General features: G+C 39.9%; 1 protein-coding gene across 2 annotated transcripts in view; it reads left to right on the forward strand.

The window, feature by feature from the left end:
- Window positions 1-27719, forward strand: part of lhpp (phospholysine phosphohistidine inorganic pyrophosphate phosphatase) — a 161918-nt gene that overhangs the window by 66688 nt on the left and 67511 nt on the right. For both annotated transcript variants that reach the window (XM_078413593.1, XM_078413594.1), the window contains exon 6: window positions 4294-4385. In XM_078413593.1, coding sequence (XP_078269719.1) covers window positions 4294-4385 — 92 coding nt within the window. The remainder of the gene's footprint in view (window positions 1-4293; window positions 4386-27719) is intronic.

The following is a 27719-nucleotide window of genomic DNA, read 5'->3' on the forward strand; positions in this document are numbered from 1 at the left end:
TGTGCCCTGCTAAGTCTGGTTGAAATAATGACATATATAAGTGTTCACAGATCACTTCAGTTCACTCGTCACTGTCGCCTCTCAGGGAGCACCCAGGCCCACTTAATGTCCCCTTAATTGACTGGGGCATGTCTGAAGCCTGTCAATCCAAGGTAAGAGCTTCTCCTGGGTCATCAAAGATATGTGCACAGATTCAAAAGGAAAGAATGTAACATTGCAGCATCCAGACTGCTTTGTCAACTTATGAAGGCTGTGTGGTGAGATGAAACACTTGTTTGATGCTGCTCCATTTGGAGCCCTCCATATGAAACAATTAAAAATATCATGAATAGATGAAAGATCTTTACTTTGAAGTGATTGGCATCACAGTGATCGTTCTATAAATATATTATTCGTCAGAAAGCTCCAGGTACAATGCAGTGTGGCTAAAGATCTTTTGAGAGTATGGACATTTCTGTGCCTACTGCCCCAAGGTCTCTGAACTTCCATGAGTCATATGCAGTGCCTATTTTGAAGCGATGGACATAGTCATATGGCATGGAAACAGGCCCTTCTGTCCAACTTGCCGATATCAACCAAGATGCCACATTTACACTTGTCAGACTTGCCCGCATTTGGCCCATATCCCTCGAAAGCTTTCCAATCTATGTACCTGTTCAAATGTGCTTTAAATTTGTTTTAGTACTAGCCTCAACTACCTCCTTTGGCAGCTCGTTCCATATACCCACCACCCTCTGTGTGAAAAAGTTGCCCCTTGAGTTCCGATTAAATCTTTCCCCTCTCACCTTAAACCTGTGTCCTCAGGCAATATGGAGAGAGCCCTATCCATTCTATCCATTCCCCTCATGATCTTATACACCTCAATAATATCACCTCAGCCTCCTGTGCTCCAAGGAATAAAGTCCTAACCTGCCCAACCTCTCTAACAACATCTTTCCTGTAGTAGGTGAACAAAACTGAACACAATACTCCAAATATGACCTCACCAATGACTTGTACAACTGTAACATAACGTCCCAACTTCTATATTTAATACCCTGTGATGAAGGCCAATCTTCCACGCTAGTTGCCCCCGCTATCTAAGCTTGACACCTTTGTTGACCACGCTATCTAAGTTTGACACCCCTATCAAGGAACTATGTGCCTGTATTCCTAGATCCCATCGACACTCCCTAGGTCCTGTCCTAGTTTGAATTCCCAAAATACAAAACCGCACGCTTATTAGTATTAAACACCATGTAACCATTTCTCAACTGATCAGGATGCTGCTGTAATTTTTGATAACTATCTTTATTGTCTACGATACAATCGACTTTAGTGTCATCTGAAAACTTACTAATCATGCCTTCTACATTCTCATCTAAATTGTTGTCATAAATTACAAACCGCAAGGGCCCAGCACTGATCCCTGAGATACACCATTCGTCATAGAGCTTCAGTGAACATTCCACCATCACCCTTAGCTTCTTTCCATGAAGTTAATTCTCTATCTAGTTGTCTAGTTCTCCCTGGGTACCATGCGTTCTAACCTTCCAGAGCAGCCTGCCATGCAGAATATTATCAAATGCCTTGCTGAAGTCTATGTAGACAACATCTTACGCACACTGGTCTACCGTTCCCAGGCTTTTCCTTGCAGCCCTTAAATAGAGGCACAACATTTGCCACCCTCCAGTGTTCCTACATCTTGCCCCTGTCTAATGGATTCATATATCTCAGCCAGGGTGCCTGGAATTTCTTCTCTAGCTTCCCGTAGTGTCCTGGTTTGTATCTGATCAGACCCAGGAGATTTATCTACCTTCATATGCCTTAGGACATCCAGCACCTCCTTGACTGTAACATGAACTGTCCTCAAGACACCTCCATTAAATGTCCCAAGTTCTTTCTTTGGTTACCCTCTTTCTCTTAATGTACATACAATCTCTTTGTATTTTCCTTAATATTTAATACTAGACGCTATCTCCTACCCTCCTTTGCCCTCCTTTTTTAAATATGGTCCTCAGTTCCTGAAACCCTTCCAGGGATACACAATCCCAGCTGCCTAAACCTGTCCATTGCCTCCTTTTTCATGACCAGATCCTCAATTTCACTCTTCATCCAAGCTTCCTTGCTCCAATGTGCCTTGCCCTTCATTCTAACAGGAACATGCATGCCCAGGGCTCTTGCAATCATTCTTTTAAAACCATCCACACTCCGGGCATTCCTTTGCTGACAAACAACGTGCTTGAATCAGCTTTAGCAAGTTCCTGTCTTATACCATCAAACTTGGCCTTGCCCCAATTCAGAATTTTAATTTGTGGGCCCGCCCTATCTTTAGAACTGTTTTAAAGGTAATAGTTGAACTATTTTGAAGGTAATAGGCACCACTGTTGGTGCCTGTTCGCAAAAGGCTTGTTCATGAACACATCAGTCACTTGCCCTTTCTAATTTACTAAGAGTAGATCAAGCTTTGCCTTGTCCCTTGTAGGGCTCTCTCCATATTGCCTGAGGAAACTTTTCTGAACACATGACGAATTACACCCTGTCCAAACCCTTGGCACCATGACAGTCCCAGTCTACATTGGGAAAGTTAAAATCCCATACTATATCAACCTTATTAGTCTTGCAACTGCCTGCAATCTCCTGGCATGTAGCACTTATACGCTGGAACATTAAGCTGTCAGTTCTATTCCACTCTTAGCCAGGTTTCCGTAACGGCTACACATTCCAGTGGCATGTACCTATCCACTCCCTGAGTTTATCTGCCTTACCTGTCTGGCCGCTCGCATTAAAATAAATGCAATTCAATCCAACTGTCCTTCTCACTCCCTGCTGTGCTCCTGCCTATCTTGTCCACTGAACTTGCTTTCTTCACCTTCCATACCAACGTCCAGCCTCTCACCTGCCTCAGTCCTGCATTGGATCCTGCCCCTCTGCCAATCTAAACCCATTAATGTAGCACTAGCAAACCTGCCTTACAGAAAATTGGCTCCCCTCCAGTTTAGGTGCAACTCTTCCTTGCCCCAGAAAAGATTCCAATGGTCCAAAATTCTGAATTCCTGCCCCCTGCACCACCTCCTCAGCCACACAGGTTAGAGTTAAGCAGTCCAAACTTGATTTGAAATGCTAAAGACTATGAAGAGGACATATTGCAGTTGTATAAGACATTGGTGAGACCGCATTTAGGGTATTGTGTCCAGTTCTAGGCACCATGTTTTTGGAAAGATATTGTCAAGCTTGAAAGGGTTCAGAGAAGGTTTACGAGGATGTTGCCAGGACTAGAGAGTCTGAGCTACAGGGAGAGATTGAGTAGACTGGGTCACTATTCCTTGGAGCACAGGAGGATGAGGGGTGATCTTATAGAGGTGTCTAAAAGCATGAGAGGAATAAATCGGGTAGATGCACAGAATCTCTTGCCCAGAGTAGGGGAATTGAGGACCAGAGGACATAGGTTCAAGGTGAAGGGGAAAAGATTTAAAAGGAATCTGAGGGGTAACTTTTTCACACAAAGGGTGGTGGGTGTATGGAACAAGCTGCCAGAGGAGGTAGTTGTGGCTGGGACTATCCCAAAGTTTAAGAAACAGTTAGACAGGTACATGGATGGGACAAGTTTGGAGGGATATGGACCAAACGAAGGCAGGTGGGACTAGTGTAGCTGGGACATGTTGGCCGGTGTGGGCAAGTTGGGCTGAAGGGCCTCTTTCCACACTGTATCACTCTATGACTCTATGACTTGTCTGTATAGAACATGTACTCCATTTTCATCCAGGCAAAATGGTTTTGTCTTAATCAAGATAGAAGGTGTAACTCATGTCAACTTGCAACCTGGTATCTTAGCACACTGGAGCCCGGAGATGTCTGACACTTTTAGCAGCCATCTCTTATCTTGTGGCATGTAGCTCCACTCTGGTGTAGATATACTGGAAAGTTTACCCATGTCATACTGTTGTTCTCCGGTGCAAGAACATTTTGTTTTGAATTTGTATGTTTCCTTTCAACATTGGATTAAGTTACTATTAAGTAATTATTTTAATCCATTCTTTTGACTTAATTGCTCTATACGATTTCAAAACATGTGGTTAATTTTTGCAGAGCATATAACATTTGGCTGATTTGTTGGCTGCACATTTGCAGCCCAGCTCTTGCAACCTGCCATTTTGTTCTGTCTTGTAAATTCCAGTGTGCTCTTGTTCAATGACAATGTTCAATGTCAGCCAATTCATCTTGGTGACAGTTCACATTTAATATTTTGAGAAATGCAAACTCATCAAAATAATCTTACGTGATACCAACTCCTTCATTTCTTTTCTCTGACAGGTCATCATGTTTGGGGATGATATTGTGTACGATGTAGGTGGAGCCCAGCAGTGTGGTATGAAGGCTGTCCAAGTAAGGACAGGCAAGTACAGGTTAGTAAATTTACAGGTCAATCCTTCACCGCGTCTTAATGAGAGTGGCTTTGCTCAGAAGGTTGATTGTCGGAAGAGAATCACTCCAGTGTCTCCCATTAAAGCCATGGCAATTGTTGGAATCTGTCAAAAGCAGGAAAGAATAATGCTATAGTTCATAAAACCCAGATTACAACTCATCAAAGAAGTAAATCTGTGGCAGAATCAGAGAAAACCAAATGAAATAACGTTTTATTAATATTTATTCTTATCTGTCAACTTATTATACGGCTGGCAGTCATTCTTGCACTAACGTCTCATTATGTGGAATAGAATAATAATACTATCTTGCACTTGTCAGATATTCTAGTGATTATTATTGTCCATTGTAAAGTGCATGCAGACAATAGATGGTTTATGCATTCCAAAGGTCATGAAGATAAGGGAGGCCATTCACCCAGCTAGCTCATTCTCAAATAAAACCTATAAATTTATGTCCACACTATCATCACTATATTCAACTGCCTCTTGATTAACTGCAGAATATTCCTCCAATTCACATTGCTGTCATGTCCATTATTTATTTATTGTGGAGGAACTTCCTTCTATTCAATTTGTCTTTTACCAGTTTACATTTTATCCCCTTGTCTTTCAGTCATGGCTGGGATTGAAACAGCTCTCAATATTAACTATTCCTATTCCATCTTTTACCTGTACGTTCTTCTTAAATATCATATTTCATTTTCCATTTCTGGAGGCTAAAGTTCCTTGGCTTGTCAATGCTTGAAACTCCATCTGCTGAAAAGGACAAGTCTTTTAACCTTTTTCTGTTCTAACCTGAGGGGTGTATGTTGACACTTTGTGCAAAATACTGAAGGATCAGTACACATTGATAACAAACAGGATGTATTAAGCATCTTTGTGCCTATGGGCTTTTATAAACTAATAGATTAAACATATTACAGTTGGTAATACAGTGTCTGCAACTGAACAAGGTGTTTGACATCTTTTGCATTATCTTTAGCATGAACATTCTTCCCCCATGGCCATATTTGTAATTTTTTAATTTGCATTTAAGCATACTGCCAGTATAAATGAAGAGTTTAGATAAAGTATACAGTCTATTTTATGAGACATTAATCCTACATCTCAAGAATGATTCCACTGAACATCTAGACCTGGACTTCAGTGCTACAAGCAAAATGTGAGGGGATTGAATAGTATAATTATGACCCATTAACATTAAACAATGGGTACTTGAAAGTATCTTCTATTTATGTTCATTGAATCATGTTTTAGTTAAATATAAATACAATTGTCTGATAATTTGAATGAGGCAAATTTGATAAAGAAAACATTAGAATAGAATTTACAAATTTTCAATTTAATCTTGCGTTAATTCAAACAAAGTTATTTTGAATTTCAAATTTTGCCGTTTATCGCATTTGCAGCATTTGACCTATTGACAGACCATTGAACATTGATCTTAATAGTTACTGGGTAAATCGTGTGGCTCAAAGGTGAACAGTTTTATATAATGCTTCATAAAAGCCATACACTGTAAACCTGCATTTCCCTCTACCAATTTCCAGATGCCAAGCTATAACCCAGCATCATTTTAATCCTTGGACCTTATTGAACTGGAATTTCTACAGTGAAACTGTGAAGTTACAGCAAAGTTTGAACTGTTTCTGCTGTGGTCAGCAAATACTAAAATAACTTGAGAATATCATAGATACCAGTAGGAGTTAATGCAAACAGGAGCCAATGAAATCAATTGGGATCTACTTAAAGCAATTAAATAATGCTATATTACTTTTTTTTTAAGCTTGATAGATGAAGTCGTTAAATCATGAATTTACTTAATAAGTGTTAGGCTGAATAAACACAGCTTGTATAAGAACATGAAATTATGGAAGATTTTAATATGTTAATTCTTTATCCTGATGAATTCTGAAAGTTTTTTAGCAGAGGCTTCATGATCGGGGGAAATGCTGACATAACTGACTAAATTCCCCTAACATTTCTCAGCTTTTTATGCTGCAAGCCAGCATTATGCCAAACCGGCCATTGCTTTGTTACAAGTTTTGAAAACGTTTAGGTCAATTTTTCTGTTAAATATGTATGTCAAATGTCCATATTACAATTTCTGTATTTCAGATACTGTTGTCTGCTAAATCAATTTTGTTATGTTTTAATCTGAAGCATTACGGTTTATTAATGTTATGTTCTTGTGTTACTTCCCAGCCACCCAAAGACATAAGAATACCTCTAGGTGGTGCTATGAACTGCAGTTGTGCTCTTGTGAAACTTTCCCAAATAATTAGAAAAGGATAAAGCTATGACATTTTACATAATTAAACTGTCACCCATAATTTATGTCCTAACCTCTTCGGGCTCATATCAACTTCTACATTTTTACTATATCTGTAATTGGAATAATTTGAAAGTTGATGCATGTGAGGTACTCAGTAATCCTTCAAACTTGCATCTCGACAGCTAAGATTTATAGAATTCAATGTAATGCCATTAACAAGACATTTAATGTTTAAATAGAAAAATCCACTCTCTGTAGATGCTAGATTGAATTTACAGAAAGCTTTAATAAAATCAAGATTCTTGCTTACTATCTTAGTCCAACAAAGTGGTAGTCCTCAGTTGATTCAACTGACTGTTCTGTTCTTTGAAGTGGCAGTATGGCTGAACCAAGCTCCTCCAAGCTATGCAAAGAACTTGCAGGAATAGGTTCATTTTAGACAATAGACAATAGATAATAGGTGCAGAAGGAGGCCATTCGGCCCTTCGAACCAGCACCGCCATTCAATGTGATCATGGCTGATCATTCTCAATCAGTACCCCGTTCCGGCCTTCTCCCCATACCCCCTGACTCCGCTATCCTTAAGAGCTCTATCTAGCTCTCTCTTGAATGCATTCAGAGAATTGGCCTCCACTGCCTTCTGAGGCAGAGAATTCCACAGATTCACAACTCTCTGACTGAAAAAGTTTTTCCTCATCTCAGTTCTAAATGGCCTACCCCTTATTCTTAAACTGTGGCCCCTTGTTCTGGACTCCCCCAACATTGGGGACATGTTTCCTGCCTCTAACTTGTCCGACCCCTTAATAATCTTATACGTTTCGATAAGATCTCCTCTCATCCGTCTAAATTCCAGTGTATACAAGCCTAGTCGCTCCAGTCTTTCAACATATGACAGTCCCGCCATTCCGGGAATTAACCTAGTAAACCTACGCGGCACGCCCTCATTAGCAAGATTATCCTTCCTCAAATTTGGTGACCAAAACTGCACACAGTTCTCCAGGTGCGGTCTCACTAGGGCCCTGTACAACTGCAGAAGGACCTCTTTGCTCCTATACTCAACTCCTTTTGTTATGATTAATAGGTGGTATTAATTTCCTTAGGCTAACTGTGTCTATACTATGACACCCAATGCTCACAGGTGTGCGCTTGGATTTAACTTGGTTTATAGTTGCAACCAATCAGTACAAAACACCGATAAACTACCAACTGCTTTTCCAGCAAGTATAATCCAATTTATATAATTAATATAATTATACAATATGACCCACACTTGCCCATTATGGCACAGCTGAGTAGGACTTTTGAGAAAAATTCCTGCTGCTGGGACAGGTTCTGTTGGTGATTCAGGCAAGGATGCTGAATGGGAAATGCTGTCCTGGAGTACTAAGTATCGAAGAATTGGCTGTTTGATCATGTAGAACACACTGAAGCAAAAGGAAACCATTGATCCTGTTTTCTTTTAAAGGTGCAGATAACTGATGTTGAGTCAAGCTTCACGCCCAGAGAGATGGGTACATTAGGAAGTGCCAGGAGAAGCAATTTGCATAAGTAATATTTTACAAGCCTCCCTTTTACTAGTACAAAAAAATATATAGATTTTACCTTGTCTCCAATTTTGTCACTGTTCCAAATGTAATGGTGATCTTCCCATTGCCATGAAGGTCCTGAGCTGACACTGCACAAGATAGCTCTCTTGGCTTGTTTGACATTAATCAATTACTTACTAGCTACAGGGAATTCACCACAAAGAAAACTTTTTAAAATGATTATTAAACCTCGTATCCTATGGTCTTGTCCTCATCTGGTAAATCCTTCCAGTTTCTCAGTCTATATTATCTTGTGAACCATTCAAACTGTGTGGCCCTTGCATTCCACGCACTCGTTAGGTAGTACGCTCTGGATTGAGAGATGATTAGCTTCCACTCCAGTCCGATGGATTCTGAGATGATGGAAGAGTCTGAAATGGGTTCAATGAGTCTAACACTGTTGTACTGTAGTACTACCTTAAACCTGTAGTAATTCCAACATGGTAAAACTTTACATCAAACTTTAAGTGATACAGTTAGAAACTTTTTTTCCAACTTTAACCTGACTCTTTGCCTTGACATAGTTTTAGGAATAGGAAGTTCACAATCAGTGATGTGAAGCCATATGTTTTCTCATAATTTACAATTCTTACATTCTGCAGAAATAGACATCTCTAAGCTCAAATGTGTCAAAATTCTACAGTATCGTCTGTAGTAAAATTTTAAAAATAGGTGGACCTACACTGAAAAGCTTTTTCTTCAGGGATGTGAGATGAGCATATGAAGGAGAAGGAAGAGACAAGGTGACTGAGTGGTGAGAGATGGTGGGAGTAATGTGTACTTACTGGGTTGTGGGGATGGGGGGCAGGGGAGTTCTCCCGCCATCTCTCACCAACCCAGTCACCTTTCCCCACCTTCCACACTTATCTCCCATCTACGTCCCATAGTTCCCTTTTATCCCCCTTCTTTCCCCTCCTTTCTCTTCCCTTCTACCCATATTCTTCTCCTTGGCTTGACATTTCACTCCACCTCTTCTTTCCTTATTGGATACCCTTTCATCTCCTTTTCCACTTTGGCCTTTGTCACTTACTTCACCTATCTGCCAATTACCAGAAGGGTCTCGACCCGAAACGATACCCATTCCTTCTCTCCAGAGATGTTGCCTGTCCCGCTGAGTTACTCCAACTTTTTGTGCCAATCACCCTATCCCTATCACTTGTATTCACCTATAACTTACCAGGATTAGTCCCACTTCCAGCTCTCTTCTCCAGCTTTCTCCCGTCCTACACCAATCATTAAGTCCACAGGTGCTGCTTAATCCGATGAGTTCCTCCCGCACTTTATATTTTGCTCAAGATTCCAGCATCTGCAGTTCCTTGTGTCTCATATAATTGGTATTGTTTAATCATGGTATACATGTCTGCCGCATTATTCTTCTGACCCTTCAGCAATCCATTTTCCAGTTTTAGGAGTTCTGTGAACAGGCCAATTTGATGATATTAATGAATGTCCATCTACACTAGTCCTACCTGCACATGTTTGGCCGATATGCCATTAAACCTTTCCGATCCATGTACCTGGCCAATGTTTTTTAAATGTTGTTATAGTACCTGCCTCAACTACCCCCTCTGTCAGCTCATTCCATATACCCGCCATCCACTGTGTGAAACGACACGATTAGCTGTCATTCAGTGAGTGTGTCTACTATGATTTCATGATATGGTACATCAGGTTAATATCCACCGCAGGGGGGAACAAAGTGAGCATCATTTTTTTTGGTAAGAATTAAACATCAGACCTCCCAGGATGTTGACGACCTTTGCACCATCTGTGAAGAACAAGGTGAGAAGCCATGCATAAATAGCTCCACCATACAATGGTAATCTTTGATATTCCATCTAACCAAAACATTTTAAGAATCTATTCACGTGTTTTATGATGCTTTGTAGAATTTTAGTCAACTTTGCATCCTGTAAAAAGTCAGTCTGCAAGGAGGTGCGGATCTGGATTTTATCAAAATGCAATACTAAGTGCATACATTAAAATGTTTTAGTTCATGGCACAGCCAATTTGAGGGGAAAAAAACAAATCCAATATAAAGGCATGATTTTAAACAAAATCCTTTGCTTAATTTCAAATTTGTAGCTACTTGTGCAAGTCATTTCTTAGACCGTTATGGTCCCAACAAAAGCGAAATACAGAATAACAGTTTACACAGAAACAGGAGAGGGGTTCAATTTAATTTTAGTTGATTATTTTTTATTTAATGCGAGTTTCATTTCTGTTTAAGTGATTGAGAATGAAAGATTTTATAATCTTGCAGTAATGATAGGTCTAATGTTCAAAAATCCTTTGGTAAGAAAAAATAATTTTGACTTGCATTTTAAATGCTGCAAAGACTATATTACTGCTTGATTACATTTAAGTTCATTTCCCTTTCCTTCACAATTGCCTCCCCTCCCCCAGCCCACCTCCCAGTTCAGGAAAATAAAGGCTAATTTTGTGGTTTAAAAGTAACCCTGAATGAGATTGCCTAACTTGAAAAAAGAGCGGAAATAAAACCCTGAACTTTTTTGGTCGATGTACTTCAGTAGCAGGCAGTTATTTATTCTATCCTTGGGGGCAGGGTGGGCATTCATTTAAAGATTTTTTTCATATTAGATTGCGCTTATACTCTTGGAGTTGATGGATGTTACTGATTAATTTTCTATTGATACTTGCTTGCCTTCAGTATATGCATCAAAACCACATTTGCTGCACTTTATATAGTATGTTTTATGGATTGTATTCTATAAAGCTGTAAGGTTGTACATGAAGAAATAGTGTACACTTTAAAACGGCACTTCTTGGTTGAAGTAACAAAAACATTGTCTTCATGTGATTCAAGATGTTTGTGAGCTGCAGCAGTAACCAGTTCAGGCTCTTCATTCTGTGTTGTTTATCCCAGTGTCAATTTAGAAAATGGTCACCTAATTCTCAAATAGTTCCACCCATGCTGTTGCAATGAAAAATCGGTCAAATAAATAATTACTTTCTGTCACCGTGTTATCGTAAGATAAATTTCTGATGATTTTCAGGTGAAATATGTTCCTTTGTTGTTCCTACTCAAGTCAATATGATTTCACATGATGGTGTCTATGATTTCTTCTTTTTTTTTTAACCCCCAGACTAATTAAATTTTACAGAGTAAATTTATATGTGAAAAAAAGCCATATTTATATGGCAAAGAACTAAGTTAAATTTAGCTGGTTAAAATTATCAGCCTTAAAAAAGTTGTAGTTAAATATCTTGCAGTTGAATAAATCTGCACTCTAACCTTTCTTTCCTTGTGCATTAGCTATTGCAATCATATTTAAATTCATCCTGCTGTTGCCAAGCAAGTAAAACGGACCAGCGGTTTGAAGCTTGCATTCATTCTTAACTTAGCTTGATCAGTCTGGGCAGTTAGATGAGAAATAATTCCTTTGGTGACATGCGTAATGAGTTCATTTGGAGTACTGACCTTTGCTGGAACCAAAGGACTACAAAGTTGGCCCTGTAATTGCTGCACTTCCTGCCAGCCCTCAACTAGTCATTCTTGGTCTACAGTTGCTCCAAGTAAAGGTTATCTTCTTAGAGCAGGAACTAAAATATGCATGAATGTGGTCTGGTCTGTTTCAAGTGTATCTATTGAACTGAGGTATTCCAAGTGTGCACTTACAGAGTTAATTGTATCGTGGTTGATCAGTGGTCCATTATAGAGGTTCTGGCTATTCCTATCCCAGTTAATAAATGCTTCTTCTGAAAGCAATGATAGATTATATATATATCATTCATTTTATTTTCTTCTTCTGACATCTATTTTCAGTACACAGTTTTAAAGTTTTCAAGTGCTTTTAATATCTTTTTAATGGATTATAAAACATAATGACAAAACTGATTCTTTGGACAAAAACACGTGTTTTAATTGAAAGTAAAGTGAAATAGGTGGAAGTACAAACAGGTTAAGACAGAGTCTGAAGAAGGGTCTCAACCCGAAAGATCACCTACCTCCTTTTCTCCAGAGATACTGCCTGACCCGCAGAGTTATTCCAGCTTTTTGTGTCTATCAAACAGATCAATATATAGGTATGATTTTATATCTTAATACTGTGGATGGTTCAACACCCCCCACCGTGGGAGAACAAAGAGGAAGTTGTTGGAACTTTATTACCTTCCATCACAGTGAGGAATGTGGAATCCATTGTGGTGAATGTTTATGTTAATTTTATTTTATGTGGCCATGTGTCTTGTTGCTTTTCACTTAGTATGGCTGTATGGTAACTCAAATTTTACTCTACCTTAATTGGTACATGTGACAATAAATTGATCTTGAAATCTTGATCCTGGTTGAATTGCACGCCACAATCTTTCATATTGTACATCGTAATTTATTTAATGAGGCTTTATAATAATTCTCCATTGTCAATACTGTTGCTTTCAATGATTTGAAGGCAAATAGATTAGTTACTGAATACACACTTGCAAAGCAGCAGTGACATTTATTTGGCTTCAATTTACATTAGCAGTAAGGTTTTGTAATGTAAATCAGAGCTGTGGCTTTGCCTTCTTCCATAGCAAAACAGAGTGAGTCTCTTTCCTAAAGTTGCACACTGACCCACCTTTTATAGTGGAACTTCAACATCAGTTAATAGCAAAAAGCCCTTGCGATAATATTACTGAATATTTTATTGCAATGTAGAGTCGTGAAAGAAACTTAAACCTTCTGAATCAACTGTCACGAAATATTAAATAAACTTTTAAAAGTTGTTTGCCATGCCTTCATTAACCTAAGTTCCACTTCTATTTAGAGATTAGATTCCTGTTCTACACAATAAATCTACGTCTATAACCTTTTTCAATTTAGTTGTGTTATGGTTTCATTGGCACAACAGACTCTTGTTTTTCTTGAATTAATATGGGAAATTTTCTGCAACTCTATATGTTTTATAATTGGACTTAGACCAAATTAGTATCAGTAGCCTTAATAGTTGTGCATTAATGTTCTATGCAGAAAAATATTTTTTTATGTTTTTAAATTATTTAAAACATAATGCTTTACCAGGAGATCTATTTTGAATTGGTTGATATTTTCTGTGACATTGTTAAATGCTGAATGTTATATTTGCTATTTAACATTCCAAAATTCTTACTTAACCTATTTGTAAAACTGCTGCTTTGTTTTAATAACCCTTGTTTTCTACTAATTTTCCTTTCCCGTCATTTGAAGTTGATGATGTCTGCAGCAGACCCCCCTACCATTCAGTGACTCTTGTTGCTTTGTAATAGGATTGGAACCAAGCAAAGTATTGTTTATTTCCCATCGTAGCAAGCCAGCTGAAAGGAATTCAGTAACCTCATGTAACCTATGGACAGTGGGGCAGAGCATCTAGTTCACAATTAAAGTGTAATTGTCATAAACAAAGAACCAAAAAAATGAGCACATAAGCAGAGATTTAATAATTTCCAACATAACAATTCGAGCATGTGGTGCAATGCTTATGTTGGCTGCATGATATAAACTAGTTATTAAGTTTATTTGGGATTTGTTGTTCACTCCACAAAGATTGATTTTCTTTTGGGGTTAAAGCCATTTGGATATAAACTATCATGCCTGAAGATCACTTCTGTGATGATTTTCACATGTAGGCACATGAAAACACACTTCAACTAGATCCATTTTGTTCATAAACCGCTACTCTCCTGGAACTTTTTTTAATTGTGCTTGGCACAATGTCTTTTTTGCACAGCCTTCTTACAGAACTTTTATTTGTAATTTATGGATAGTTGATGTATAATTAGTTTTTGTCTATGTGCCTCTGATGCTGCTGCAAGAAACCTGTACCTCACCATATTTGAACACGTACAAATTAACTCACCTTGACCTGATATATTTTCTATTGTTCCCAATGCCTCGAACCTCATGCAAAATAGAGCCTTGAAGCAACAGCCCATAAAGGAAACCACTAACTTGCTCTGCACGATCTATTCAATGTGCCCTTCCAAGTGTCAAAGCTTTTCAAGCTCTTCAGATTGTAAGACTGCAAGTGGACTTTGCTGCTGAATTCGAATGTGAATTTCCATGTGAGATGTTACTTCTTTCTGAAGCATCTCCATTTAATATGCAGCAATGAACTAACCCAGGAATAATTAGAAAATATATATTAAAAAACCTTACATTCAAAAGTGAATAAGTCACTTTGAGGAGAGGGCCAATTATTATTAAAGTATGTCAGATGCCATGCTAGACAACACGTGGACCTGTTGGGTTCCCGTTGTGACGCCAGTGATCTCAAAATGGCGATCTTATCTTATATATATATATATGTAGAGGGAGCCACCAACCCTGGCCCCGGGCGGCCATCGCGGCAGCCAACAGCAGGAGAGCGGCCGCAAGGCACTGCTCCATGATCGTCCTGCCGGTGGCCATCGTCTTTGACCTCTCTGCCGCTGTGCTGCACCATGGGAGGAAGGTCAGGCGCGGGACACGCTGGGACGGGTGCCGGTCTTCCCAGTGCTGCTGCGCAGGCGCGCCGCCGCCAAACCCAGCAGCCCTCCCCCAACTGCACACGTGTGGATCCCCGTTGGGTTCCCGTTGTGACGCAAGCTGAACACAGAAGTATTAGATCAACGGGCCCCAACTGCGCAGGCGCGGCTGCCGGGGCCATTCACAGTATAAAGTTTATTAAAGTTTATAAAGTGGATTAATTTTAAAATAGTGCAACAATCTGAACGAAACTTGATACTGCACACCGCAGACGAATGGTGAGTAAGGTGCCCCTAAAATTGTTGCACTATTGTGTACCGTTTTGGCTGTATTTCAGGAACATACATATATATATATACAAGATGAGACTTTTAATAATATACTAGACCAAGTGGACCCGTTGGGCCCAAACCACTCCTGCATTGGTGCAGCACCCTGTCCTCCCCCCCTCTCTCCTCAACTCCCTCTCCCTTCTCCCCCACTCCCCCCTTCCGCCCTCCCTCCCTCCTCCCCTCCTCCTCCCCTCCTTTTAAACTTAAAAATGTGAATAGCTTTAAATATATAACACCGATTTCAATAAAACTACTTTCATTATCACTAAAGTGACAATGGTGAGTAAGGTGGGCCTAAAATTGTCACGCTATCGTGTACCGTTTTGGCTGAAGTTCAGTCACAAACAAGATAACAAACGAGAGTTTTAGTATACAGATATGTACAAGCAATGTCCAAATAAATTCGTAGTCAATGTAACAATAGAAAAAATAAATATAATGATGTGTTACCCATCATAAACTGAATAAGCAAAATCTAATGGCTTCATTCAGATTTTGTCTTGGGGCACTAACTTTGGATTTTTTGTTGTTATTATCAGCTGATTCAATTAGTTGAATTTGTTATAACACATGCAAGACTTCCAATTGTTCAGATTTTGCTGTTTAGAAAAGTCCAATTGACGGTGTGGGAAAAATTTTAAACCAGATAAACAAGTTATTCAGTTTCCAATTTCAAATGTTACTATTGCAATTTTCCTGCAAAGATTCCAGAGTCAGTTCTGGTTTATGTCATGTTGGTTGGATTCATAGGAGGAAACAATTATTAGCCTCAACATCTTGAAGGTAGAGAAGAGTAAAATCGCCAAGGATCTCGCCATGGATAGAAAATGGCCTCATGGAAGGAAGCAGTGAGTGATGATGGAAGGTTGTTTCTCAGACTGGAGGCCTGTGACCAGTGGTGTGCCTCAGGGTTTGACGGTGGGCCCATTACTCTTTGTCATCTTTGTCATCAAAATCAATGATTTGGATGAGAACGTACGTGGCTAGATGATACAAAAGTGGGTGGTATGCAGATAGTCAAGATGGATGTCAAAAATTGCAGCAGGATCTTGATCAGTTGGCCAGCTGGACGGAGGAATGGTTAATAGAATTTAATACAGAGAAATTTGAGGTGTTACATTTTGGAAAGTCTAACATGGTCAGGACCTACACAGTGAATGGTAGGGCTCTGGGTGCAGGTACATAGTTCCTGGAAATTGGGTTCACAAGTAGATAGGGTAGTCAAAAAGGCTTTTGGCACATTGGCCTTCATCAGTGAAAATATTGAGTATAGAAGTTGGGAGGACATGTTGCAGTAATGTAAGACATAAACTGAATTGTGTTCAATTTGGGGCACCATGTTACAGGAAAGATGTCAAATTTGAAAGGGCACAGAGAAGATTTACGAGGATGTTTCCAGGACTCGAGGGTCTAAGACCTGAGGCTGGGAGCGCAGGAGGATGAGGGGTGATCTTAGAGAGGTGTACAAAATCATGAGAGGAATAGTTCAGGCAGATGCTCAGAGCCTCTTGCCCAGAGTAGGGGAATCGACAGCCAGAGGACATAGGTTAAAGGTGAAGGGGGAAAATTATATAGGAATCTGAGGGGTAACTCTTTCACACAAAGGGTGGTGGGTGTATGGAACGAGCTGCCAGTTGAGGCAGTTGAGTCAGGGACTGTTGCAACATTTAAGAAACAATTGGAAAGGTAGGACAGGTTTGGCGCCAAGCACAGGCAGGTGGGACTAATGTGGATGGGATATGTTAGTCAATGTGGGCAAGTTGGGCAAGTTTCTACACTGTATGAATCTATGACTGTGAATCTATCTCAGCTCACAAGTGGAGATCATGAAAGCAGGAAAGGATAAGCCTTGCTGTGAAGCCTTCTGCAGTGGAATAATCTGCCAATACTGGTCAGGTGCATGCCAATCAACATTCAGTAAGTTATCGGAGAAGCTGGGTTCATTGACTTATTTTTAAGGTCTGCAACTGAAAGGGCTGATTCTCAGAATGTTTGTGTTGTTAAGCCTTGAGGGAACTGTGGCATATAGAATGGTGAAAGCAACATTTAACATGGACAGCTGCTCGCATTTATAAAGTGTTTGTGGTATTTCAGAAATGGAAGTAGCTACAGCACCATATGCCAAACTTGGAGGAAAACATTGGAAGAGTTAGTTAAAAACATAAAAGAGAAAATGTCCTCTGTTTAAGAAGGGATATTGGGATAATCCAGGAAACTATTGGCCGATGAGCCTCACATCAGTGGTCGAGAAAATATTTGAGAGGATTCTTAAAGAAAATATTTACTTCCATTTGACCTAAGGTGGTCAACTTAAAGGGAAAGTATACAGTTAATGGCAGGAACCTTAACAACAATTGATTTATAGAGGGATCTTCTGGACCACGTCAATAGGTCCCTGAAAGAAGGTGTATGGTATGGTTGTCTTCATCGGTCAAGGTATTGAGTACAAGAGTTAGGAAGTTATATTGCAGCTTTGTAAATCATTGATTGGGTCACATTTGGTGTTTTGTTTGCAATTCTGAATGCCCCGTTACAGGAAGAAAGTGGAGGCTCTGGAAAGGATGGAGGAGTGGTTTACCAGAGTACTATCTGCAAAGGGAGGTTGGACAAACTTGGATTGGAGCGCCGCAAGCTGACGAGAGATACAATAGAAGTTTGTAAAATTAAGAGAGGCATAATTAAGGTAGACAGTCAGAACCTTTTCGCCAGAGTGATAATGTCAAATACTTGAGAGCATAACTTGAGGAGAGAGGGAGAACGTTTAAAGGAAATGTTTGGGACGTTTTTTACCTCAAGGCTAGTGGGTGCCTGGGTTGGTGGCAAATGCAGAATACCATAATGGCATTTAAGTGGCTTTTAGATAGGCACGTGATTATGCAGGGAATGGAAGAATGTAGATCGTGTGAAAGCAAAAAGGATTTGTTTAATCTGGCATCATGTTTGGCACAGGCATCATCAGTCAAAGGGCCTGTTCCTGTACTGTACTGTTCGATGTTCTCTGTGTTTCCAAATACATCAAACAAAAGGGTATAGATACATTTACAACATTAATAAAAATATTATAGATAAACTTATCTTTTCGTCTTACACCCAGGTGAAGTACATCTTCAGAAAAGATGGTCAAAGTTTAGGTGTTGATCTCCTCTACAGTTATATTTTGTAATGGAGAATATAATATTTTAAATAAATAACTTCAAATGTACATAGATTGGCTTGATAGGAAATATTAAAAATAATGGAAGAACTCATATTTTATCACCGTAATGTCCCAAAGATACTGTAAATTACCGCTGGGTGAGGGTGCAAAGCAAAAAAATCAAAAGGGCTGCGTAATGGCGCAGTTGGTAGAGCTGCTGCCTCAAGATGCCAACGACCTGGGTTCAGTCCTGACCTGCTGTCTGTGTGGACTTTGCACGTTCTCCCTGTGATTGCGTGGGTTTCCTCTAGGTGCTCTAGTTTCCTCCCACATCTCAAAGACATGCAGGCTTGTAACTTAAGTGGCCTCTGTAAAATTCCCACTCATATGTGGGCAGTGGGATAACATAGAACTAGTGATGATGAGTAATCAAAGGTCGGCTTGTTTCCATGCTGTATCCCTAAACTAAATAAATAAAACAAAGGACAGTTGATGGGCAAGTGGGAGAGAGTAAGTTGTAAGTTGTACAGGTACAGGAAGGGAGAATAGGGCCTCTGCTGGGAGCTAGCATGGATCTACGGGTTAAATAGTCTCCTTCGGTATCATCATAATAAAGGATAACAATTGTAATTAAAATGTAGTGCACAATGATTAGGACAGAAAAATAGAATTTAAGGTGAAGCAGTGATATCCAGAAAAGTGTTTAGTTGCTCTCTAGTGTATTACTTGCTGAATTAAGTAGCAGACATTGATGTAACAAAATGACTAATATTTAATACACCATTGTAAAAAACATTCTTTACAATTCCTGTTATGGATAATTATGGGTGGTTGGGAAATGAATCTGACTTCTTTTATAATTAGGTGTAGGAAGGAACTGCAGATGATGGTTTAAATCGAAGCGGTAGAATTGCTGCTTTACAGTGAATGCAGCGCCGGAGACTCAGGTTCGATCCTGACTACGGGTGCTGCACTGTAAGGAGTTTGTACGTTCTCCCCGTGACCTGCGTGGGTTTTCTCCGAGATCTTCGGTTTCCTCCCACACTCCAAAGACGTACAGGTATGTAGGTTAATTGGCTGGGTAAATGTAAAAATTGTCCCTAGTGGGTGTAGGATAGTGTTAATGTACGGGGATCACTGGGCGGCACGGACTTGGAGGGCCGAAAAGGCCTGTTTCCGGCTGTATATATATGATATGATGATATGATAGACACAAAATGCTGGAGTATCTCAGCGGGCCAGGCAGCATCTCTGGAAAGAAGGAATGGGTGACGCTTCGGGTCAAGACCCAAAACGTCACCCATTCCTTCTCTCCAGAGATGCTGCCTGTCCCGCTGAGTTACTCCAGCATTTTGTGTCTATCTTGTTTTATAATTAGACTGATTACTAACAGAAATAATCAAATGGGACAAGGAGAGAGGAGCTGAATTGATCGTTTTATTGAAAATATTAGGGCTTTTTGAATAGAACTTTAAATAAAAATCATTGCCTATCTGCAAGAGAAACAGAAGGGAACACAAAAACATATTTTGGGTGACTTATTTGAGGATCACTGTCGTGGTAACATTGAATCTCTTATTTTCTCTCACTTTAATGCTCCTTTCTACTCCAACTCTGAGTGGTTTCCACTCCAACTCTGCTGATTGCCTCCTGCACTGTTATGGCAGCCTGAAGAACACCACATCGTCTTCCATCTGGGCACATTTCAGCCTTCTGTACTCAATATTGAATTCTCCAACTTCAGTTAGCTCATTTTCTCTGTCTCTAACTGAACTGGCCCTCTCTTTTTCAAATCATATATCTGTGATATTGACTTTGTTTACTCTCTCGATTAGTGCAGCCTGACTTACTGGCATATCCTAGAAGCTCTCCATTTCACAACTTGTTATGCTCCTATGATGCACTCACACCAACTGCCCCCTTTAATCAATCAACTGGTTAGTCTCTACAAATTATCCACAACACCGTAGCGTCAACTATCACAGATATTCCCTTTGTCCTATTAATGCTCCCCCTACCTTCTCTGCAACTTAAAACAAACTTATTTTCCCTGTGTCCCAATTCTGACAAAGGATATTTGACTTGAAATGTTAATGCTGTTTCTCCTTCCACAAATGCTGCCTCACCAACTTAGTGTTTCCGTCTATATTGCAAGTATCTTTTCCTCTCGCTTTGTGTCCTGTTATGACTGATCATACCTTGGAACATTTTTCCATGTTGAAAATGATATATGAAAAGAAGTTATTGTTTGTAATTACTATAAGACCACATCTTCTATTACTTAACATTTACTGAAGTAAATTGAAAACTCTCCCTTATCAGATTTTCAAAATAAATTTCAAAGCTGGCTTTCATCGTTAAAACTCCATACAACTCTGTGTTACCTCTTTTCTGACATAATACTACCATTAACATTTGATTAAAAATGAAACTAGCTTCTTGCAGCATAGGAGGAAGTGATTGTATTCTGTTCCCAAGTGTCATTTTGCAGTTCTTGTGAGGCAAATGATTAATGCTTTTATGTGGAATCATTTTCTGACTTTAATTTTCTTCATCCTCCAGATTATTTTGTGATTCCTCCTGATAAGATTTAAATATTGTCAGGGTTTAAATTTCCTTTTCCATAGTTCAAGGTTTATTCTCCATCAAATACTATAAACCACTTCTATTCGCACTTTTTTCTTATTATTTATTCTTAGCCCTCAGGTTAGCTATGATCATTAAAAATGAAAAATATATCAAGGCAAAATTGTACAGGTGACTTAGTCGTTTATTAAGCATTGATTTTCTAGCCTAGGAGAAATACAGAAATTAAAAAAATTATTGACAAGCACAGATATAAAAAGTATTCATCTGCACCCAAGGGTTTCTGATACGTGTGTTTTAATCTTTCATTATAATCTTATTCATTCAATCTGATTTTTTTTTCATTGAACTCTGTTGTGGCTGGAGAAAAAGAGTGTTGTGAGATTTGGGTGATGAAAACATTGAAATTCTTACATGGGAAGATTCCAGATGTTACAAATATAGGAAGGGCTAGTCTTGGTCATTAAAAATTGATAATTTTTTGAAGTATTATCGGCCATTTGATCGATCACAAAGTTTGAAAATACCGTGCATTTCTGTGATCTTGTGAATGTGGCCTCATTACAAAGCAGAATAAATCTGCTATAATGAATTAGTTTCAGAATTACAAGGTAAGTTGTCATATGCATCCAGCAAATTTTATGTAACTGCCTCATTACAAGGTCACACATTCAATGTTCCTGAGTATTTTCCAATGGAATGCATTCACAGCATTTTGAAGGGGATAAATTACTCACTGATGTCATGTTCCAGTGCTTCACTAAGCAAATATTGGCTAGATCATAATTTATCATCATTTCTTTGCTTGAGGCACCTTTGATTCGCAAGTGGAGATATTGTAAATGTACAATTTTGTAAAGGTGTTCCAATAAAAAGAATCATAAGGTCATAAATGATAGGAGCAGATTTAGGCCATTCGGCCCATCAAGTCTACTCCGCCATTCAATCATGGCTGATCTATCTCTCCCTCCTAACCCCATTCTACTGCCTTCTCCCCATAACTCCTGACACCCGGACTAATCAAGAATCTATCTATCTCCAAGAATCTATCTCCAAAAAATATCCATTGACTTGACCTCCACTGCCATCTGTGACAATGAATTCCAAAGATTCACCATCCTCTGACTAAAGAAATTCCTCCTCATCTTCCTAAAGGAACGTCCTTTAAATCTGAGGCTATGACCTCTTGTCCTAGACTCTCCTACAAATAGAAACATCCTCTCCACACCCACTCTATCCAAGCCTTTCATGATTCGGTACATTTCAATGAGGTCCCCCCTCATTCCTCAAAACTTCAGTGAGTGCAGCCCCAATGCCGTCAAATGCTCATCATATGTTAACCCACTCATTCCTGGGATCAATCTTATAAACCTCCTCTGGACCCTCTCCAGGGCCAGCACACCCTTCCTCAGATATGGTGCCCAAAATTGCTCACAATACTCCAAATGCAGCCTGACCAGCGCATCATAGATCCTCAGCATTACATTCCTGTTTTTGTATGCTAGCCCTTTTGAAATAAATGCTAGCATTGTGTTTGCCTTCTTTACTACTGATTACACCTGCTCCAGCACTCCCAAGTCCCTTTGCACCTCCAATTTCTGGATTATTTCCCCATTTAGAAAATAGTCTACGCCTTTATTCCTACTACCAAAAGGGATGAATCCACACTTTGCCACATGATATTCCATCTGCCACTTCTCTGCCCACTCACCCAACCTGTCCATGTCCTTCTGCAGAGTCCCTGCTTTCTCTACACTACCTGCCCTTCCACCTATTTTCATATCAGCAGCAACCTTGGCCACAAAGCCTTCAATCCCCTCATCCAAATCATTAATATACAACGTGAAGATTAGCGACCCCAGCACCAACCCCTGCGGAACTCCGCTAGTCACTGGCAGCCAACCAGAAAAAAACCCTTTATTGCCACTCTTTGCTTTCTGCCATCCAGCCAACCTGCTATCCATGCTAGAATCTGCCCTTTGATACCGTGGGCTCTCATCTTCCTTAGCAGCTTCATGTGTATCACCTTATCAAAGGCTTTCTGAAAATCTAGGTAAACAACATCCACTGATTCTCCTTTGTCTGTCCTACTATTTATTTCTTCAAAGAATTCCATCAGATTCATCAGGCAAGATCTCCTCTTTACAAAACCATGCTGACTTCGGCCTATTTTATCATGAACGTCTAAGTACTCCGTAACCTCATCCTTTATAATGGACTCTAAAACCTTACCAACCAATGAAGTCAGATTAACCAGCTTATAATTCCTACTATTCTGCTTTGCGCCCTTCTTGTACAGTGGGGTATTATTGGCAATTTTCCAATCGTCTGGAACCACTCCTGTCTCTGGTGATTCTTGAAATATCACTATTAAGGCCTCCACAATCTCTAAAGCCACTTCTTTCAGAACCCTAAGGTGCAGTCCATCCAGTCCAGGTGACTTATCCACCTTCAGCCCTTTCAGCTTCCCAAGCACCTTCTTCTTCATTTAGTAATCATGAAGGAATTGACTACACTGAACTGCCCATAAAATGGTATGATTCTAGTTAAACTCCCCACAGCATTTAAATGCGTTTGAATTTCAAACTTCATTAGCTTGCAGAAAGGTTTGGAATGGAGAACAGAAAATAACCTTAGACAAATACAGATCCAATAGAGAATATAAGATATATGAGAACAAAATAATTAGGTAAATAGTCAAAAATCTGTGACACAGAGGAGACTATTCAGCCACTTTCCAATTCTCTGTCAGAAGCCTTGCAGGCTAAAAGGACAAAATGCCCTTCCAGGTATTTATTACATGTGATGAATGTGTCTACCTCTTCCACCATTTCAGTTAGATAGTTCCAGATCCCTGCTACTCTTTGGATGATTTCTTTTTTCTCAAGTCCCTGCTCGTTTTGTGACTGTTCCCCTAACTCTCCTGTGCCTAGTTGTTGACCTCTCTGAAAATAAATCCTCATCTGTCCCCTTATCTTACTGTATTGCAAAGACGATAACCACAACTGAGCCAAACCTTCCTCATAGCTAACTTTCTTCAGCACTGGCAACATGTTCGTAAATCCTCTGGTGCGATCACATACTTTCAGTAATACAATGATGAGAGTACTAAAGTCTCTAACAGTGGCCCAATTAATTTTCAACTAATTATGACAGAACCTCATGTTCTGGTGTTCTGTACCCTAGCCAATACCTAGCAAGTATATGCTACCTTAGACAATTTGCTTATCTGTCCTGCCATTTGCAGCAATCTATAGACACACAGTCCATATTCTTTATGCTCTATACCATTTAACATCTTGTCATTCATGAACTATGAGTAGACAATAAACAATGAGAAAAATTATATAAAATATGTGTAATCAAATCAAAATGATTGAATGTGATAAGCAAATTTAAAAAAAACTATTGCAGTTGATGCGATCGCTTTGTTTTCTGCACCCACCCATTCACTTATTTATGTGTCTGTGCTTAAATTTTTCCAGTACTTTCACTTAACCAACTTGTAATTTGAGGTATTTTATAAAATGTGGAACATCTGTTTATCGCTCAATAATAACAGCAATTTTTGCAATGCAGTCACCTTTCTATGTGTGTTAGATGTTTAAAGATTAAAGACATTAAATCATTGAGAGTTCATATCATATCATATCATATCATATATATAACGTCCCTCCAAGTCCGTGCCGCCCAGTGATCCCCGTACATTAACACTATCCTACACCCACTAGGGACAATTTTTTACATTTTACCCAGCCAATTAACCTACATACCTGTACGTCTTTGGAGTGTGGGAGGAAACCGAAGATCTCGGAGTAAACCCACGCAGGTCACGGGGAGAACGTACAAACTCATAATTGTCAAATGAGAGGCTTTGACATTTCTTTGCCTTTCCTTTCATTGTTTCATTCCTGCCCATAACTCCTGATTTGTAAAAACACATGTAATCAGCACCAAAGTGCTGATCTGGGGTCATGTGCCACTTAACTTAATAAAGGATGACATTAACGCTGCAGGCTATGAGGCTATCTTTCGTCTGATTGGCTGCTCATACAAAGGCTCAGTGTGTTAAACATATGGATTACCATCAATAAGTCAACAAAGTGAGCAGGAGCTTTGTTCTGAGTCATATCTGGGAACATAGAGTCAAAGGGATGGTCTTTCTATGGAGGATTGTGTGCAGATGGATTGATTTTAATAACCAGGTTCATAATTTTGTTTTAGTCAATGCTGTTTATTTAAAGATATTGTGTGTTTAACTAAGGTGAGAACAGCATTTTGACAGTTTAGTCTCGGGTTCAAATGCTTATATCTGCTCTCTAAACCTTAGTATAGAATGGGTTATGAGAAAATGCAGCTTTATTGAAGGAATACGTCCCCACTTGTCAGAAGTCATACGGCTTGTCAATGGAAATAAGTTTGGAAATGTATAGAATTTTAAGGGGATTATTTCAATGGAAGGTCTGTATTGCAGAAAGAAGAAATTAAGCAAGCTGCCTTATTGCTGTGGTAATAAGCAAATAGGAGGATATGGTGTGGGGCATGCTTTGCAACATCCTGAACACCATGCACCTATTTTGAGTATTTTGTGTTAGCTCAACTGCAAAAGAATTTAAAGATCACAATCTTGATATTAGCTGGTATAAGCTGGATCAAAAGCTTTCAAACGGGAGCTTGTTTTCAGACCACGTGTTGAGATGAAGGTGTTTCATTAATGGCCATCTCAAGCATCTGGCGGCATTTCATTTTAACTCTTGCTCCCACACCAAACTGTCCGCCCTCAGACTTTTCCATTGTTTCAGAGAGGCCAATTACAAATCGGAAGAACAACATCTCGTATTCCACTTGAACACCACAATGGTTCTGTTTTTGATCTTTAACTATGTGATTCCTACTGACATTTTTGCCAGTTATCAAATTTATGTCTTCTCATTACTGACCTACTCTTCAATTCAAAATCAATAAAGGTTTTGATCATTCCTGTTAAACCTTTCCTGCTGTATGAAACATATTCTGAGCTTCTCCAGTCACCGGTGTGGCTCGGCCGCGGGGCCTTCCATCCCCTTGCGGGGGGGGGGGCTGTGCGTGTCGGTTGCCTCGGTAGGGTTCGAGCTGCCTGTCCGTGGGCGCGGGGGGGAAGAGAGTGGAAGTTTTGTTGCCTTCCATCACAGTGAGGGGGTGTTTGGAGTCACTGTGATGGATGTTGGTGTTGGGGTCGTGGGTCCAGTGTTCTTTTCTTTTTTGCTGTGTCTTGTGACTGCTGAAATTTAGTTCGGTATTTATACCGAATGACAATAAAGTTCTGTTATACTGTTATAATAATAATAATAATAATCCATTTATTTTATATAGCGCCTTATCGCATGCTCAAAGCGCTTTACAAAAACAATTAACATAGAAACAAACAGACAAACTATCCTGACGGAAAAGCGGCGAATACACAACGCCAGCATCCTCTCACGTCAGGGTCCGGCAGTAGACATTAAAAAACACAAGACACACAGATATAATTTTTTACACAAAACAGCCATCACAGTGATTGCTCCAGGCATACCCTCACTGTGATGGAAGGCAAAGTCTTATCTCCTCCTCATTCTTCTCCCGTGGTGCCACGAGGTGATCGAGGCTCCCAACTTTTTGAAGCCCCCACCGGGCGATGGAAAGTCCCAGGGCCGAGCCGAGCCGAGCAGGCCGATGAAAGTCCTGAGCCCCCACCGGGCGATGGAAAGTCCCAGGGCCGAGCCGAGCAGGCCGATGAAAGTCCTGAGCCCCCACTGGGCGATGGAAAGTCCTGAGCCCCCACCGGGCGATGGAAAGTGCTGCGGCCAGGCCACACAGGGCGATGAAGGGCCTGCGAGCGGGTTGATCGTACCTCGCGCTTCGGGGCGGTCGAAGCTGCTACGGCTGGAGCTCCCGAAAGCCGGTCTCCAGCCAGGGACCTGCGAACTCCCGATGTTGCGGTCTGCAGGGCCCACGGCCGAAGCCTCCGAGATGGTAAGTCCAGGCCCTGCGACCGGAGTCTTTGAGGTCGATCCCAGCTGGAGGCCGCCGACTCCACGATGTTAGGCCGTAGCGCGAACGGAGATACGACACGGTAAAGGTCGCATCTCCGTTGAGGAGGAGATTTGAAAAAAGGTTTCCCCCAACCCCCCCACCACCCCCCTACATACACAGAATTAAAAATAGAACAAAACGTACATTTAACAACGACAATGACAAAAAAACAAAAAAAAAACAGAGAGACTGCCGGTGAGCCGCAGCTGCAGAACACAGCCACGCCCCCTTATGTTATGTTATAAGTACATTTCTTCAGCATTAGTGTTTTAATATCCTTTCTAAAATGTGGTGCTGTGCTTTGGATACAATACTGCAACTCAGATCTAATTAGTGATTTCCCTTAACTTCCTTACTTTCATACTTTGTGTCTTTATTTATGAAGCCAGGAAACCTTAAGCATTTCTTGACAGCTTTTTCAACTTGGCCCAGATCCATCAGATTGTGCACAGCCTTTTAATTATAACCAGTTAGTTTATATTTCTTCTCCTCATTTTCCTTTGCATTAAATTGCATCTACCTAGTTCATCTACCAATGGGTAAATGTCTTCCTGAAGTTTGATATTATCTTTCTCATTACATGTTTACTGCATGTATAGCCTCCATCTGCAAATTTTGAAGTTAAACTTTCAGTTAGTAATCAAAATGATCAATGGTCCCATTGCAGAATGGGGAGAATGGATTCACTACTGTTAACTTCCTTCTAGTCTCAAAGGCAATTGTTAATCAGAGTTCTTTGCTTTCAGTCTTGCTCAGCTGGTATTTACATTGACACCATTGTATGTGCTTTACTTTTCCAAGGCATGGCTATCTGTTGTGTTTTAAAAAAAAGGACACAACAGGCCAGGCAACATCTCTGGAGAAAATGGTGAAGTTTCTGGTTGAGACGCTTCTTCAGT

This window comes from Rhinoraja longicauda, chromosome 16 (genome assembly GCF_053455715.1).
Source record: "Rhinoraja longicauda isolate Sanriku21f chromosome 16, sRhiLon1.1, whole genome shotgun sequence".
Lineage (NCBI taxonomy): Eukaryota > Metazoa > Chordata > Chondrichthyes > Rajiformes > Arhynchobatidae > Rhinoraja > Rhinoraja longicauda.